Source organism: Salvia miltiorrhiza, chromosome 2 (assembly GCF_028751815.1).
Source record: "Salvia miltiorrhiza cultivar Shanhuang (shh) chromosome 2, IMPLAD_Smil_shh, whole genome shotgun sequence".
Lineage (NCBI taxonomy): Eukaryota > Viridiplantae > Streptophyta > Magnoliopsida > Lamiales > Lamiaceae > Salvia > Salvia miltiorrhiza.
In genome coordinates, this window is record NC_080388.1 from 12,371,599 (window position 1) to 12,390,641 (window position 19,043).

General features: G+C 42.0%; 1 protein-coding gene across 1 annotated transcript; it reads left to right on the forward strand.

Annotated features, from left to right (window-relative positions):
- The first annotated feature begins 15,691 nt into the window (after window positions 1–15,691).
- On the forward strand, window positions 15,692–18,793 carry LOC131011239 (protein CLMP1). Its single transcript, XM_057939029.1, has one exon. It carries the CDS (start codon window positions 16,067–16,069, stop codon window positions 18,380–18,382), a length of 2,316 nt encoding a protein of 771 aa, XP_057795012.1. The 5' UTR covers window positions 15,692–16,066; the 3' UTR covers window positions 18,383–18,793.
- Window positions 18,794–19,043: the final 250 nt, after the last annotated feature.

Below are 19,043 nucleotides of genomic sequence, written 5' to 3' on the forward strand. Positions count from 1 at the left end.
ACTTAAGTCGAGAATTGAACAAGAGCACCTTCATTCCAGGGAAAAGCTTCTTGTGGCAAATGCGGCGATCGTGGAGTCGCTTCACTTTGTCCTTGTAAATTCTCGCATTCTCATACGCCTCATTGCGTAGCTCATCTAGCTCCTCCATTTGTAGCGTGCGCTGCTTCACAGCAGAGTCCAAGTCATAGTTAGCAACCTTGATCGCCCAATAAGCTTTATGCTCAATTTCCACCGGCAGATGGCAGGCCTTGCCATAGACGAGACGGTACGGACTCATCCCAAGCACGCCCTTGAAGGCAGTTATGACGCCCAAAGAGCATCATTCAACTTTGCGGACCAGTCCTTGCGCGAGGGTTGAACTGTTTTCTCCAAAATTCCCTTGATTTGCTGATTGCTCGTCTCGGCTTGGCCAGAGGTCTGCGGGTGATAAGGTGTTGCTACCTTGTGCGTGATCCCATTCTTCTTCATGAGCTTTGCAAACAACTTGTTGCAGAAGTGCTTGCCTCCATCGCTAATGATAGCTCTAGGAAATCCGAATCTAGAAAGAATGTTCTCTTGCACAAACTTAAGTACCACATTAGCATCACATGTTCGCGTGGGAATAGCCTCAACCCACTTGGACACGTAATCTACAGCAAGTAAAATATATTGAAACCCATGTTAAGTAGGAAATGGCCCCATGAAATCAATGCCCCACACATCGAAAATTTCGACAATTAATATGCTTTGGAGAGGCATCTCATTCCTGCGGCCGATATTTCCTACTCTCTGGCACCTATCGCATGCAAGAGTGAAAATGTGTGCATCTTTGAAAATGGAAGGCCAAAACAAACCTGATTGAAGAATTTTATGTGCTGTTTTCTGCCCCCTAAAGTGTCCACCACAATGATCTTCATGGCACATCTTCAACACTTGTTGTTGCTCCTCTGCCGGCACACACCGTCTAATGACATCATCCTTTCCAAGCTTGAAGAGGTGAGGAATCTCCCAATAGTAGTGTCTGCACTGAGCTAAAAATCTCTTTCTCTCCTGCGATGTCAGCTCAGGTCGTAGAATACCACAAACTAAGTAATTGACAATATCGGCATACCAGGGCTCGGCGCTCGCAGGGCTGGACTGAGCAGCGCTGAGTTCGGCAGTGCTGGGCTGGACAGCGCTGAGCTTATCAATGCTGACTTCGGCAAGGCTTGCAGGGATGAACTGAGCTGCGTTGGGCTGGGCAGCGCTGCATTCGGTGGAGCTGGGCTCGGTAAAGCTGGACTCTGCAGCGCTGCACTTGTCAAAGGTTAATGCATATGTTTGCTCAAAAGGAAAAGATTCAGGAATGCAATTAAGATTCGACTCTATCCGATGATTATCCAAGCGTGAAAGGTGGTCAGCTACATGGTTCTCGCTCCCTTTCCTATCCCTGATCTCTACATCAAATTCTTGCAACAGTAAAACCCAACGGATCAGACGAGCTTTAGCTTGAGGTTTAGTCATCAAATATCGCAGCGCAGCATGGTCACTATGAACAATAACCTTAGACCCAATGATGTAGGCACGAAATTTATCTAAGGCAAAGACCACAGCAAGCATCTCTTTTTCAGTAGTGGTGTAATTTACTTGTGCACTGTTCAGAGTTAAACTAGCATAGTAAATTACACGTAACATCTTATCCACACGCTGACCTAGCACAGCTCCTACAGCAGAGTTAGACGCATCACACATAATTTCAAAGGGCAATGACCAATCAGGCGCAATCACCACCGGGGCAGAGCTCAATTTTAGTTTTAATGTTTCAAAGGCATTCATGCAAGAGTCATCAAAATTAAACGGAATGTCCTGAGCTAGCAGTTTGCATAGAGGTTGGCTAATTTTAGAGAAATCTTTAATGAAACGTCGGTAAAAACCGGCGTGACCTAAGAAACTCCTAATTCCTTTAACATCAATAGGGGGTGGTAACTTTTGGATTACCTCCACTTTAGCTCTGTCGACCTCTAGTCCATGCTTAGACACCACATGACCCAAGACAATACCACGTGTAACCATGAAATGACTCTTTTCCCAACTCAAGGTTAAGCCACTTTCAATGCACCTTTGCAACACTACATCAATCTTCGTCAAACAATCATGAAAGGACTGCCCAAAAATCGAAAAATCATCCATAAAAACCTCCACGAATTTTCCAATCATTTCAGAGAATATGGACATCATGCATCGTTGAAACGTCCCGGGTGCATTGCACAACCCGAACGGCATCCTCTTCCATGCAAACGTCCCAAAAGGAGTGGTGAAGGCAGTCTTGAGTTGATCTTCCGGGGCGATCGCGATCTGGTAATATCCTGACAAACCATCAAGAAAACAATAAAAATCATGCCCAGCTAAACGATCTAACATTTGATCAACAAAAGGGAGAGGAAAGTGATCCTTCTTGGTGACGGCATTGAGTTTCCTATAGTCAACACACATCCGCCATCCCGTCGTAGGACGCGTCGGTACCAACTCCATCTTGTCATTGCGCACAACCGTCATTCCTCCTTTCTTTGGCACGACATGCACGGGACTCACCCACTCACTATCAGCGACAGAGTAGATGATCCCTTCGGCCAGCAGCTTAAGGATTTCCTTGCGCACGACATCCATCAGAATAGGATTCAATCGTCGCTGAGCGTCTCGCTTGGGTGCTTCTCCCTCCTCTAGGTTAATTTTGTGCATGCATGTGGCTGGACTTATGCCACGAATGTCTGCCAGGCTCCATCCCAAAGCTGCCTTGTTTTTCTTCAATACCTTGAGCAACGCTGCCTCTTGCTCCCAAGTCAGCGTGGAAGATATGATCACTGGCTTCTCCTCACCTGCTTCTAAAAATACATATTTGAGATTGGCAGGGAGTTCCTTTAGTTCCAGCGCTGACCTCTTGGTTTCCATCTGTTCATCAAAGGGCAGCTCGGTATGGCTGAAGGGTGCTGAGCTCGGCAGAGTTGACTGTAGCAGCGCGGGAATCGGCAGAGCTGGCTGCGGCAGCGCTGACTCTTCAGGCAGCGCTGATTCTTCAGCTTCCTTAGCTAATTCCTCCATGTCGGCTGATCCAGCAAAAGCTTCCATATACTCCTGTTCCTGAATAAATACCTTCTCAACCAAGCCATTAATAGCATCTATATATGAACATTCACTTATGAAATTCGTAGAAGGCATTGCACGATTTTCATGCACCGAAAAAGACACCGACTCCCCTAACACCGTCATTTTAATAGTTCCATGTTTAACATCAATCAAAGTGTTAGTGGTCGCCATAAAGGGTCTTCCTAATAGTAGAGTGTGGTCTCTACCATTCTCATGCACATCCCCAATCTCAAGCACTACGAAATCAACAGGCACAATCAAACCCCCGACTCTAACCAGAATATCCTCTACTATCCCACGGGGGTACCTAACGGACCTATCAGCTAGTTGTAGACACATGCGAGTGGATTTCAAATTACCTAACTCTAATTGTTGAAAAATAGAGTAAGGCATCAAATTAATTCCCGCTCCCAGATCTAACATACCCGTGGCCTTCTTACCATTTCCCAAAGCAATATTAATCACAAAGCTACCTGGATCGCGCTGCTTTGGTGGTAAGGATTGCTGCATGATTGAGGTCGCTACTTCCGAGACTAAAATTTTCTCATTGTCCCCGAACTTTCGCTTGTTGGAAACCAACTCCTTGAAAAACTTCACATACGCCGGTACTTTTCTGATCACATCAAGGAGAGGAAGATTCACGTTCACCTTGGCAAGCATGTCGTAGAAGTCGGCGAACTGTTTATCCAGCTTTTCATTCTTCAATCTGCTAGGAAAAGGGATCGGAGGTCGATAGGGTGTGGTAGACTTATGAAGTTTATTCTCCTTTTCTTCCTCCATCTCCCCATCTTTTTGTTGATCTGCCTTCTCTCCATTGGTAGGGCTGGTCAGAGCTGAGCTCGGCATCTCTGCTCTTGTGAAGGCAGAGCTATTCAGAGCTGAATTAGGCAGAGCTGGACTTGGCAGCGCTGACATCGGCGGAGCTGGATTCGGCAGCGCTGACTGCAGTAGCGCTGACTTTGACTTTGAGAGATTCTGTAATGCTGAGTTCGTCAGGGATGATCTTGGCAGCGCTGGCACTTCCACTTTGTTATCCACCATCTTACCATTACGAAGAACAGTTACAGCTAGAGCTTGATGCGGCTGAGCAGGTTGGCCATGAAACTTTCCGGGCTGTTGTTGTTGTTGGATTTGATTCAAAGTACCGGAAAGTTGACCGACAGTTGTTTCAAGCCTTTTTATGGTAGATGCTTGGGACTCCATATTCTGCTTAGTCATCTCCATATTTTGCTTACTAATCTCCATGAAAGCTTGCAAGGTATCCTCTAGGGATGTTTTCTGTGGTGGCATGGGCTGTGCACTCTGCTGCAGGGCTGATTGTTGGTGTTGGTATTGCGGTCTATATGGTTGAGAGGAGCTTTGCTGCGGAGGGAAATATTGTGGTTGCTGTTGGTAGCCCATTTGGGGTGGTCGACGGTATTGATTCCCCCCAAAATTTTGATTTCCCCATCCAGCATTCGGTTGACTTCTCCATCCTCCATTGACATTCTGTTGCCCTTGATTCATGTTCTGCCCATATGGTCTACTTAGCCCTTGATTATAGCTTTGAAATCCTTGTGCCGCATAGACCTCGGCTTGTCCTTCCGGAGTAAACTCTCCCATTCTATGGCACTCATTAGCTCCGTGGCTGAAATCTCCACAAATACCACAAGGCTCCATATTCTGCATAGCTGGGTTCGGCAGAGCTGACATCGGCAGTTCTGCATTCTGCAGAGCTGGCGTCGGCAGCGCTGCATTCTGCAGAGCTGAATTCTGCACCGGAACGGAAGGTGTATCCATCTTGCCCATCTTCAGTTGTTGTACGTCCCGCATGATTGAAGCCAATTGTTGTTGTATTTCAAATTGATTCGTCACTGCGCTGGCTTCAACTCTTCTTCCACGAACGGATTTTTGTTGGGAGCTCTCAGCTAAAGTTTTGAAAATCCCTTTTAACTCAGTTGCTGTCTTCCGAGCTATGTTACCTCCTGCCGTGCTATCCACCATAAATTGGGCAGTTTGCACTAACCCATCGTAAAAGAACTGCATCAACATAACATTAGTGAATTGATGTTGAGGGCATTGACGGAGGAGTTCTTCATATCTCTCCCAAGCTTCATGCAAAGGCTCGTCCGCTCCTTGGGTGAACTCCATTATTTTTGTTCTCAACTCCTGTGTCTTATGGCTTGGGTAGTATTTCAGCATGAATTTTTCACAAGCATCTCCCCACGTAGTGATTGAGTTGGGTGGCAGAGATAGCATCCACGTCCTCGCCCGGTCTTTAAGTGCATAGGGGAAGCACTTGAGCTTGAGTTGGTCCTCCGTGAGACTAAGCAAAGGAATTGTTTGCACTTGGGTGCAAAAATTCCGGATGAATTGCAGAGCATCCTCGCTTGGCATCCCGTGGAACACCGGCAGTAAACTCGAGTCATTTGGTTTGAGATTGTAGTTTCTCACAGCAGTGGGAAGCACGATTGCCGACGTGTTGGTATCTCCAATCACAGGTCTGGTGAAGTCTCCCATGTATTCTATGTTCTGGGCCATCTCCTTCTTCTCCTCGTTTAAATTCTGCTCAACTTTGTCCTGTTCAGAGCTGGTTTCTTCCTTGGTGGTTTTCTGCTCAGTGCGGAAGTTGGCAGGGCTGGCTTGGTCTGTGCTGAAATTGGCAGTGCGAACTTCGGCACCGCTGCCAGCGTTGACTTCGGCAGAGCTGGCAGCGTTGACTTCGGCAGCGAAGAACTTGAAGGCAGGGCTGGCCTCTTCCTCCTTGAAGGCAGGGCTGGCAGCGTTGACTTCGGCAGAGCTGGCAGCGTTGACTTCGGCAGCGAAGAACTTGAAGGCAGGGCTGGCCTCTTCCTCCTTTGTCTCTACGATGTGCTCTGGAATTTCAGGTTCAGATTCAGAGCCAGAGTAGAAATCGTCAGTTGGAGACACCAATTTGCCTTTAAGACTACGGCGTCCCTGCATGCATAACACTGAACAAACAGATTACGCGTACCGAGTGGAAGAAACGTAAAAACAAAACCGAGAAAAACTGGAAATTAAATAAAGCAAGTAAAAACGACACAACTAAAACGCCTAAAACTTTCCCCGGCAACGGCGCCAAAATTTGACTCAACCTAGAACACCTCTAGTTTGACTTGCAATAGAACAAGGACATTCTAGTGATGGTAAGTTGACCCAGTGTCATCTCTCAAGGAAAGTCTTAAAGGGCTTCTAGTAGTATCGTGGGAAAAAGTAATAAAAGAAAGAAGTAAAGAGTTTGATTATTAATCTAGAACTGAAACTTAAAACTGAATTAAAACCGAATTGTAAAATTACTAGGCGAATTAAATTATTAACCCTAGGCAGAATTAAAACAACTTAAATAAAATCTAACTTAAGAAATTAAGTACTTGTAAATTAAAAATAAAACTAATCTAGGCATGAAATTAAAGTGCATAATTTAAATTGCATAATTAAAAAGAAAGCATAAACATGAACTAAAAACATAAACATGATTAAACGAAAATAAATTGAATTGAAATACGAAATACCGTAAATGTCTTGAACGTGTAATTGTGTCACGCAATCACAATCCAATAAATAACTAAAACTTAACTAAATCGAAAACTAACTAAAAACAATGAATTTTCAATACTATGAAAAAGAACTATGAAAGCAATAAATTCTAAATTTCGGATGCCAAGAGATCTCAAGGATGGAGTCTAAAACTATAGCAAAAGATAGATGATTTTACAATAGAAATGAAACCCTATTTATAGACCTAGCTCTGATGAGAATAAGCATAGCTAGAAAGTAATCGGTGCTGGCAAGAATAAACATAGCTGGAAAGTAATGGTGCTGGCAAGAATATGCGGAGCTGGAAAGAATAAACATAGCTCTGGAAAGTGAACTCCTATGATTATGCTTGGGAAAGGTAGTCAGCGTTGGCGAAATAGGCGGAGCTGGAAAGTAGTCAGCGCTGGCATTTATGGGCTGAGTTGAAAATGGCCAGCGCTGGCAGTTATGAGCTGATTTGAAAATGGCCAGCGCTGACAAGAATGGGTGGAGCTGAAAATGGTCAGCGCTGGCAAGAATGAGTTGAGTTGAAAATGGTCAGCGCTGGCATGAATGGGCGGAGCTGAAAATGGTCAGCGCTGGCAAGAATGGGCGGAGCTGAAAATGGTCATCGCTGGCAAGAATGAGTTGAGTTGAAAATGGTCAGCGCTGGCAGTTATGAGCTGAGTTGAAAATGGTCAGCGCTGGCAGTTATGAGCTGAGTTGAAAATGGTCAGCGCTGGCAGTTGACTCTGGCACTAAGCTCTGCTATGTCGATGTCTGCTAAAAATACCATTTTTAGCCCAAAAATCTCCAAAATTGCATTCTTCCATCTATAAACCTAAATCTCCTGCAAAGCATCAAACAAACCATAAAACACACCAATTTCCAGAAGATTTAATTTAAAATATGCACATGCAAACCCCTAAAATTAGAACAATTAAGCATAAATCAATAGGATAATGACATAGGAGCTCAAAAACTTTATTGCGTTAAACCATGCAGGTTGATTAAGTTCAGACGTAATAATAAGGATTGAGTGGTACTACTTAAGGATTACAAAGAGATTAATTAATATAAGCTGTCAGAGCTTTAATTAATTAATGGATGTCGGATATTTTAATACGGGGGTCAAATAAGTCTAAATACAAGCCTCGACTCATCATCGGTAATAAAGGGGTAAGTCAATATTGATTCTCTAGTGGAATGAATTAATATTTATGAATTAATTATGATCTGGGCTGATCATAAGAATTAATTCATTTGAGGCCCATCGTTATTCCTTATATTTTATCCCTGAACTGGCCCAAAGTCTCCTGAGCCCAGTAATAGTAATTTTCGCCCAGCATAGTTATTAAGGCCCTAAGTCTGTGTTTTGTCTATAAATACAGATATCTGCTCTCAGAATAAGACACACAAAAATTAGGGTTTTAGAGAGCAGAGAGATAGAGGGGACGCCGATCACTGTGAAGTCGAATACTGTTGGGAGTTCTCAAAGATCGTTGTCCATCCGACGTTGGGAATTGAGCGTGATACAGTTCAGAAGGTCAAAACTGTAGTCTTTCGATTTGACTATCAACAGCCTCTGCGTTCAATTCACAAGTAAGTGATTCTAACATCAACGTGCTGCACTTAAAATTCATAGGAGCATGTTAAGTTTAATCGATGTATAGTGAATTAAGATAATTCAAGAGACGATCCTTAGGCAAGTCGAGTATTAATTCAGTTTAATATTCCTACAATTGGTATCAGAGCACGGATTAGTTTTCTTGGCTCTGTCTATAATTCGCGTTCGATTAATATATGCGTTGTTTTTATCTGCTGTTGTTCTTCATGGTTTGTTGATTCGTGGGATACGTCGTTTTGACGTTGTAATCATTTTTCACCATGAAAAAATCTGTGGTTAGATTTTCAATTGTAAATTGTTTTTCGGTTGTAATCTGTAATTGTGGAAAACGAGACGGAGACGATGACGATCCAACGGAGAACGGAGAACTGACGTTGATGGTGGCTGCGTTATGCTGAGCGCCGTATGCGGCTGCCGTGCGTGTATGCGCATTGCTGCAGCGCGTGCCGGACCGCGCTTTCGCGCGCTGGGGCCGTGTGCTGCTGCGCGCTGCACGACAGGCAAGCTACTGCTGCCGTGCTGCTCGCCAGGGGCCGCGCTTGGCCGAGCGTTGCTCCGCTACATGCCGTGCTGTGTCGCTCCGCGGGGGCTGCGCGCGTCGGGTGCTGCGCTTCGTGCGCTGGATCGCCGGGAGATGGCTGTTGCGCGTGCTGAAGCAGCGCCTTCGTGCACTACCGTGCTGGCGGCCGGCGAGACAGAGAGCAAGCAGCGGCGGTGAGGGGCAAAGTGGCTGCGGCGGCGCCGATCTAGGGGGCCCAAACCCTAGACGGCGCGATCCTCAAAAGCCTAGGGGGCTTAAACCCTAATTTCAAGATCAAACTTGGACTCTTTTGGGCAGTTTTTTGTTTTTCTTTTCTGTTCTTTGTAATAGATTAGAATTGAGATTCCACGAATGGGTCACGAAGAACTTTATTTCTTTTATTATGTTCTTTGTATGTCGTGGGTTTAATCCTTTATGCTCTTTGCATGCTGGTTTGTCTTTACTTGTTGATATGAGTTTATTAACCGCGTTTAGACAAGTATGCTAGGTTTATCGTTTTTCCTGGGCATGTTTTAGAATTATGCGAGCATGTTTTACGTGTTGCGTTCTAGAAGAGCATGTTTAGGATTATGTGTTGAGCATGATCAAACATTTTGAAAGAAAAGACTAAGTTGTTTCAATAATTTTTATAGTTCTTAAAAATTATTTTAGGCCTCCACAAGCGGTCTCAAGACAAAGTGATTAAAAATATGAGTAAACGTCCACACTAACGTGGCTTACTTCATGTTTGCTTTCACGAGTTTGTCAAGTTGAGGTTTCTATTAAAAATATTTAATTCCATTTAAGTAGTGAGAGCTATGCGGTAAACGTCCACACTAACGTGGCTTACTCGTGTAATTTTCATAAGTACTTTAGAGGATAGAATTAAATAAGATAACCAAGAATTTAAATTGAAAGCGACATGGTCCTAGTGAGTATGTCAATTTTGAGAATTTAAAGTTAAAAGTTAAATTGTGGTCATTGCTTAGATATCGTATTAAGTACAACTCCCCAACGGAGTCCCTTCTTGAATATGATATGGTCTAGTTAAAGTCCAACTATTAATTTCTTTTGTGAAAAGTTTAAGTTGACATGGATTGAAATTAAACGACTAGGTGTATAGTCTGATTGAGGGGTTCATGTCTAAACGTCCACACTAACGTGGCTTACTCATGAGATTCTTTGGGCGGTTGGAGGTTTCAATCAATATTGTTTTATCAAAAGGTTCCAATATTGTTGTTACAAATTATGTGCTTTCATGTTCTTACATGTTTTAATTGTTTACTTTCAGATATGTCTATGTCTCCTATTATATCTTTACTTGCGAATAATCCTCTCACCGTCCAAATTTCGTTGAATGGAAACGCCATCTTAATTATATTCTTGTCGCTGAGGAGCACAATTTTGTGCTCACTACTCCTCGTCCCCCCGAACTTACTGCTGAGTCGACTGATGCGGAAAAGGAGGAGCATAAAAGGTGACATAAGTCAAATAATATGGAGAAATGCTATATGATGACTACAATGTCACAAACCTTGCAACTCCAGCATCAAGTCATGGATGATGCTGCTACCATCATGCTGAACCTCACGGAGGTGTTTGGGGAATCGGAAAGAGCTGCTCAATTTAACATAATGAGAGAAATCTTAGCATGTAGGATGAGCGAGGGCAGTTCAGTGCACGAGCATGTCATGCATATGACAAACCTCTTTGATAGGCTTGACTTGCTCGGTGGAGGTATCGACGACGAAGCCAAGGTCGATATCATCCTGAACTCTCTCCCCAAAGCCTTTGAAAACTTTCGCCTCAATGCTGTTATGAGCAAGATCAACTATTCTCTCAATGAGTTGTTGAATGCTCTAGTTACAGCGGAGGGAGTTATGGGGAAAGGTGCAGAAGTACTTGTCGCTGCCGAGGCCAAGGGACCATCTTCTTCGTCGAAAGGCGGGAAAAAGAAGTGGAAAGGTCCAAAGGGCAAGGGAGGCAAGCAAGCTAGTGGGAGTAGTGGAGTGGGCGGCCCTACCGGCAGTGTGAAAAAGCCAACGGAGAAGGGAAGTGCTTCAAGTGCGGCAAGACGGTACACTGGAAGAAAGATTGTCCGGTGCTCAAGGTAAATGGATAAGGTACGTCACAAGTTTTAGTAACTGAGACATGTTTAGCTTCGTTTTCAACTCATTCTTGGGTAGTGGATACGGTGGCAACTGATCATGTTTGTTACACCTTGCAGGGCTTCAGGCCGACAAGGGAACTAGCAAGTGATGAGATTACCATCTCCATGGGCAATGCGGCAAAGGTCGCAGCTGTTGCAGTTGGAGATTTATCTTTATGTTTTGGAGACGATATTTTAGTTTTGAGAGATATTTTGTATGTGCCGGAGTTTCAGCGGAACATCATTTATGTTTCAAAATTATTTTTGGATGGATATTCTGTTACTTTTAATAGAGGTGTTTCTATCATGAAAAATAACATAACTATTTGTTTCGGAATTTTGAACAACTCTCTCTATACTATTACATGTCCACATAAGAACTCTGTCCATGTTACATCTACATCACCGATTTGTCCAAATCCAAATAAGAGAAAATTTGTTTCTTATGAGGATCATACACATGTGTGGCACCTTAGATTAGGCCACATCAATCTAAATAGGATCCAAAGGCTCGTGTCGAGTGGAATATTGAAAGATTTTCAAGCTGTTCCATTTAGAACCAGCGAATCCTGTATAGAAGATAAGAAGACGGCTAGGCCTTTTAAGGCAAAGGGGAATAGGGCCTCACATGTGTTAGAACTGATTCATTTTGACTTGTGTGGACCAATGTCCACAAAAGCTCGTGGAGGGTATGAGTATTTCGTCACTTTCATTGACGATTACTCAAGATACGAATATGTTTACCTGCTTCATCACAAGTCTGAATGCTTTGAGAAATTCAAAGAGTTCAAGGCAGAAGTGGAGAAGAAGTTGGACAAATGTATCAAGTCATCGCGGTTTGATCGTGGTGGCGAATACCTCGGGAACGAGTTCAAGAAATACTTGTCGAACTCTGGGATTACGTCCAAATTGACTGCACCGGGTACCCCCCCAATAGAATGGTGTAGCAGATAGAAGAAATAGAACTCTTTTGAAAATGGTACGATCAATGATGAGTTATGCATCTTTGCCTATTTCGTTTTGGGGATATGCCTTGAAAAAAGCGGCATACATGTTAAATCTAGTGCCATCCAAATCTGTGCCTAAAACTCCTGTCGAGTTATGGACATGGCGTCAACCCAATTTGAACCACATAAAGATATGGGGTTGTCCTGCATACGTGCTAGACAATGAGGCAAGAAATTAGAACCTAGATGTGAACTTATGTTGTTTTCGGGATATCCTAAGGGAACAAAAGATGGTTGTTTTTATAATCCTAAGGATCAGAAAGTGATTGTTAGCGCCAATGCACGATTCTTGAACAGGATTATGTGAACAATCACAAGTCTAAGTCCGAGATTGTCCTTCAAGAAATCGAAGGCAATGGATAGACGATTCCATCACCACAGCCAAGTGTGCAAGAGATTGCACCACAGGACACTGCACAAACCATTGTTACAGCAGTACCACCACCGCTTCGTCGTAGAGGGAGGGTTGTTCATCAACTTGATCGATTCATGTTCTTGGGAGAGTCTTCGGATCTTCTTCCTGTTAATGAATAAAAGGATATCGACCCAGATAACTTTAGACAAGCGATGCAAGACGCAGATGCAGATTCTTGGTACGACGCCATGATTTCTAAAATAGAATCCATGACTGATATGGAGGTATACGAGAAAACTGTTTTACCAGATGGCGGTTTGGCCATAGGTAGCAGATGGGTATACAAGATAAAGAGAGATTCGGATGGCGAAGTCGCAGCTTTTAAAGCTAGACTGGTGGCGAAAGGGTATACCCAGGAGAAAGGTATAGATTATGATAAAACCTTTTCGCCAGTTGCCATGCTTAAGTCCATTCAAATACTCCTTGCCATAGCAGCCCACATGAACCTTGAGGTTTGGCAAATGGATGTCAAAACCGCTTTCTTAAACGGTTTCCTTGAAGAAGGAAAGGACATCTATATGCAGCAACCCGAAGGGTTTGTGAAGAAGGGCGAAGAACATCTCGTGTGGAAGCTAAATAAGTCCATCTATGGACTTAAAAATAATTTATTTTCATAAAGATAATATTTAACTCTTAAAAAATAATGGACCTCACTATCTGGGCGTTGTGTTGATCCTGAACCACTATCACTATCATCACTTAAATTGATACTAAAAAAGACAAACCATCAGGTGAAATAGGACATTCGATCTGGTGTTGTTTCTTATTGAAATGAAGACATTTGTGAAGTACAATCAAACTTCACAAAATCTTGCATAATGGGCCAGACATGCTCAACTTGAATCCTTTCTTATATCTTGGATCCTCCGTCAGTAATTGTTTTGCATGATCAAACTGAATAATAAATAACATATGTTAGCAATAGCATGACAATTCAATAAATAAATCAACTGTAAAAATAAATAACTACTTACAATATCTTTTCAGAAGCTCCATCTGGATCTAGATGTTCGATTTGTCACACACATGCTTTGAATTGTGAAAGAGAACTCATAATGACTTGCATGCGAGTTTCAAGAAATTCAAATGGATGGTGCATATTTAATGTTATAAAGTTGCAGCAAAGATAAGAAATGGATGGTGGGAATGTAATGGAAATCATAATGAATGACATGGATTTATTATTTCAGATTCGTACATAAGATATAGAATAGATGGTGCAGATTTAAAGAAATTCAAATGGATGGTGCAGATTTAATGTTATAAAGTTACAGCAAGGATAAGAAATGGATGGTGGGGATTTAATGGAAATCATAATGAATGGCAGGGATTTATTATTTCAGATTCGTATATAAGATATAGAATAGATGGTGCAGATTTAAAGAAATTCAAATGGATGGTGTAGATTTAATGTTATAAAGTTGCAGAATAGATAATAAATGGATGGTGAAAATTTAATGGAAATCATAATGGATGGTGGATATTTATTAATGGAAAGATAAGATTTGATGTAAAGTTAAGATTTACATGAGAGATAAGAGTTGTAGGAGTATGCAGAAAAGATAAGATTTCTTTGGATAAATTTTATTATATCAGAAGTATGCAGTCCTTATAATCTATACACCTATTTTATCATTTTTACTCATCAACAAGAAAAAATAAAATATGAATTATCATGATGCTTGCTCTTCTTATATATTTTCTTCTTCAAACTCATCATCAGATGAGCTTGAAGAAATACTCAATGAATGCGATATTGAACATCAATTGATGTCTCAACATATTTTGTCAAATAATTTCATTATAGCAAGCTTTATAGAAAATCAAAATGCTAGAGCAATCCACAGAGGCCTGGTCGCAAGATGATCCATCGTGATCGAGAAGCAGCTGCCCAACACCTCTTCAACGATTAATTTTTGAAAATCCAACATTTAATGAAGAAATGTTTCGTAGACGTTTCCGAATGTCTCGAAATTATTTCCTTCGTATTGTTGATGCTTTAAAAAAATCATAATAGTTACTTTCAGCAAGGCAAAGATTGCACACTGCTGCATTTCAGATATTAGCATACGGGCTACCAGCAGATGCCACTGATGAGTACATCAACATTGGTGAGTCTACTGCAATTAATTGTGTCAAGAAATTTTATCGTGCAATTGTGGAAATATTTTCAAGTCAATATTTTAGATCTCCTACTTCTAGTGATGTTGCTAGACTATTATATATTGGTAAAAAAATATTGAAAATTCGGTCCTCGGTTTCGTCGGTTCGGTCCGGTACGGACCAACTGCTCACCCCTATGGGTTATTATTTAGCTGATAGAATATATCTGAAATGGTCCACACTTGTGAAAACTATTCATGAATCACATACTGCAAAAAAAAAAAAAAAAATTGTTGCAAGATAAGAGTTGTGTAGAAAAGATGTTGAACGTGCCTTTGGAGTTCTTCAAAGCCGATTTGCAATTGTTGCAAATCCGACCCGTTTTTGGCAAAGAATCATTTAGAGCTTTATCATGAAATCCTGCATTATTATGCACGATATGATAATTGAGGATGAAAGAGACTTTTCTGCACCAATTCAAGAGATGAGAGAAGTCTCAACTCCATAAGTTGAAATAGTGCCAAATGAAGCAAGTCAGTTTTAAGAATTTCTTACACGCTATCGAAGCATCAAATATAAATCGATTCATCTTGCACTTTGTGATGCATTGGTCGATTATTTGTGGGAGGAATATTCCAATTTAGAACACTAATTCTCATTGTTAAGTAATTTAATGTTTTGCAAGTATTATGCAATATTATTAGTGTTACTATTATCATGTAATTTATGCATTTTACAAGTATTATGTAATGTTGTTTTTATGTTGTTGGAATAAATTAATGTGCAATAATTTAAATATTGTTCTTATTAAAAAAAATTAGAAATATTTATATTATATTATGTTATAGTAATTAAATATAAATATAACCAAATATATATAATACATAATAACTATATAAAAAGATTAATTTAATAATAATTGAAAGTATTAAAATAAAATATTTCATTGTAGAGTGAAATGTAAAATTGATTATTGAAGAGCAAAATAAAATTACTCTACATTTCACTCTACAATAAAATGAAGTTCATTCTAATGCGGGTGAACTATTGGAGATGCTCTAACCGATAATCGAATAGACCGACTATTCAAGCAAATTTGTCCGAAACCCAACGGATCGACCTAATTTACATCCACAGGGCCATATGCAATCAGGAGCCCAAACAAAGCGGCCCATATCAGTGATTTGTTTGACCATCAAAGTAAAATAGTAGTAGAAATCAACGGTAGTGGGGCAGAAAGTCAATCCTGCGGTTGAGGTGATCCTGCCAAAGAATGGGGCCCACAAGGATATTCAACATGAGAATTTTTTTCCTAGGGTTTCAGACTCCCAACTCGAACTTTCCAAAACCCCCCATCTTCTCACTGTCACATTCTTTCTATCAAATCGAATCCCTTCCCCTTCTATTTATCACCTGAGATACGCAAATTCAATCAAGAAGACTCACATCTCTCTTCAAAACAATGCTGGCTTGATTCCTGTAAGTTTTATTTCCAGAATTTTCTGTTCAATTTGTTCTGTTATGGTAATTAAGAGAGATATCAACGTGCAATAGGTAGAGCATCACCAACATAGCGTACTTTTTATTTTCGTTTTTGGAATAAAGTTTGAATCTTTGAAAGAACTATATGGGGAAGTCTGGAGGTAGGAAGAAGAAGACTGGCGCCGCCGCCGCCGCCGTAACCCAGGCACAAAACCAAGTGAGCGGCGGAGAGAATCATTCGCCGCCTGTTGTTAATGGCGGTGTTAATTTTGACTCTTCGGTTTTCTTGAAGAGAGCCCATGAGCTCAAGGAAGAAGGTAACCGAAGGTTTCAGGCTAAGGATTACGTGGGTGCTCTTCTGCAGTATGAAAATGCCCTTAAGCTCACTCCCAAAACTCATCCGGATCGAGCCGTATTCCATAGCAACAGAGCCGCCTGCTTGATGCAAATGAAGCCGATTGATTACGACACTGTGATATCCGAATGCACTCTGGCGCTTCAGGTGCAGCCCAATTTCGTGCGAGCCCTTCTTAGGAGGGCTCGTGCGTTTGAGGCGATAGGGAGGTACGAAACGGCTATGCAAGATGTGCAGTCGCTGTTGGTTGCTGATCCTAATCATGGCGATGCATTGGAGATTGCTGGACGTCTGAGGATGGCGCTTGGCCCTCGACAAGAGGCTCAGCAGGACCTTCAGAGCCGTCCCTCGCCAGCAGCCCTTGGGGCCTCTGCAATCCGTGGGGCGCCCATTGCTGGCATTGGGCCGTGTTTGCCGGCTAGACCTGTACCCAAGAAACCGGTGCCCTCAGCAGCCGCTGCAAATGCTGTGCCTTCTAATAAGTCAGAGAAGCTGTATCCTGTGCCGCCCATTGAGAATGGCAGTGAGGCCAATAACCATTTGCCAAAAGTTGCCTTGAAGCCTGCAAATGGCTCTTCAAGATCCATCCCAAATGCTGGCAAGGATAACGCTAAGGAACAGTTGCCTTCTCGATCAATCTTCACCTCAGTTCATCGGCCATCTGCAGAGCCTGTAATACAGTACAGGCCATTGAAGCTTGTTTATGACCATGACATAAGGCTTGCACAAATGCCTGTTAATTGCAGTTTAAAAGTATTGAGAGAGATTGTTAGTAATCGTTTGCCAATGTCAAAAGCCGTGCTGATTAAGTACAAGGACAGTGATGGAGACTTGGTGACTGTAACATGCTCGGCTGAGCTTAGACTGGCTGAGTCGTCAGTCGACAATTTGATTCCAAAAGACCCTGATACTGAAAAGGGAGACTCCCCTGCTATGTTGAAGTTGCATATTGTTGAAGTGAGTCCGGAGCAGGAGCCGCCTTTACTGGAAGAGGAGGAGAGTGTGGTGCCGGCTAAAGGAGACGAGAATGTGTCACAATCTTCTCCTGCAGAATCTGTTGTAGAAGCTGTGGACTCTGAGATTGATAGCACTGAGAAAATTGCTCAAAAGGAGAAGACAGGAGGGACAGAAGACCCCGAGTGCAAGGAAGTGGAGATGGATGATTGGCTATTTGAGTTTGCGCAGCTGTTCAGGACCCATGTCGGGATTGACCCTGATGCTCATATTGATCTTCATGAGCTCGGGATGGAGTTGTGCTCTGAAGCCCTCGAGGAAACAGTGACAAGTGAGGATGCTCAAAGCCTTTTCGACAAGGCTGCCCTTAAGTTCCAGGAGGTGGTTGCTCTGGCTTTCTTCAACTGGGGAAATGTTCATATGTGTGCAGCAAGGAAAAGAATGCCCATAGATGAATCAGCTGATAAAGACACGATGAATGGGCAGCTTCAAAACGCTTATGATTGGGTAAAAGACAAGTATACCCTAGCTAAAGAGAAGTACGAAGAGGCTCTATCAATCAAACCAGACTTCTATGAAGGATTGTTAGCTCTGGGCCAGCAACAATTTGAGATGGCTAAACTTCATTGGTCATTCATATTAGCAAAGAAAGAAGATCTATCGAAATGGGATCCAACCGAGACCATTGGTCTCTTTGACAGCGCAGAAGAGAAAATGAAAACGGCAACTGCAATGTGGGAGAAGCTGGAGGAGCAGAGAGCTAATGAGTTGAAAGATCCTAGTGCAAACAAGAAGGATGAACTATCAAAAAGAAAGAAGAAACCGGGTAGTGGTGCACAAGGTGATTCGGGTATAGGGGAAATCTCTCCCGAGGAAGCAGCAGAGCAAGCTGCTGTTATGAGATCACAGATTCATTTGTTTTGGGGCAATATGCTTTTTGAAAGATCTCAAATCGAATGTAAACTGAACTTGCCTGGATGGAAGAAGAATCTGGATGTTGCTGTGGGGCGATTTAAACTTGCTGGAGCTTCTGAAGCCGATATCTCAACAGTTCTGAAGAATCACTACTCTAACGAAGAAGCTGCTGATGGGAATGAGAAAAAGACCGAGGATGTGCCTCCTACCAATGTGGTTAACAAAGAAGATGACTGAAATGCAGGTTCATGTACGATCAATGCAGTGCTCGTTAACCGTTTGTGATGGTATGGTATACTCGTTCAATGCAGTGCTCGTTAACCTTTTATGATGGTGGTATACTCGTTCGTGGTTCTAGAATGGAGTCGAAATTTTATTTTAACGCTTCATCAAGATCGCCTACCTGGCTAACCCAATGGGGTTTAAGCTCTCATACTTGAAGGTCTTCTGTCATGTCCTTAGCTTCTAGACTTGAAAGCTAACCTGATTTTTGCAATGATTCTTAAATAAAGTTTTGGTTTTTGCTAGTAAATAATCTTTCCCAGCATCTTCAAGAAGTCTGATTTGTGAACACTTTGAGACGTTTGATTGACTTATTTGGGTTGACATTTGTGATTTTTTATCTACATGTTAATTTCTTGTTTCGAAGATTATTCTTATTTGATCCTTACAGTTGGTGTTCCAACAGTTTAGGCTAGATTTGGTTGCGGACATAGTTGTATCTATTTATCTTAAGCTAATCTATTTCAAATAATTAGATGCTCTTCTTTTCCTTGCATGCATATGCTGGTGGCAAAATATGAGTGCAGCAAGCTATTATGTCGTAACTCTTTATTTGCAAATTCTTTGTTTGTATTGTTGTTTAGATGCAAATTTAGGGCTGTCGATCGGTTCGGGT

Excerpts from the sequence above, each read along its gene's own strand:
- LOC131011239 (XM_057939029.1), top strand. The coding sequence starts at position 16,067 with ATGGGGAAGTCTGGAGGTAGGAAGAAGAAGACTGGCGCCGCCGCCGCC.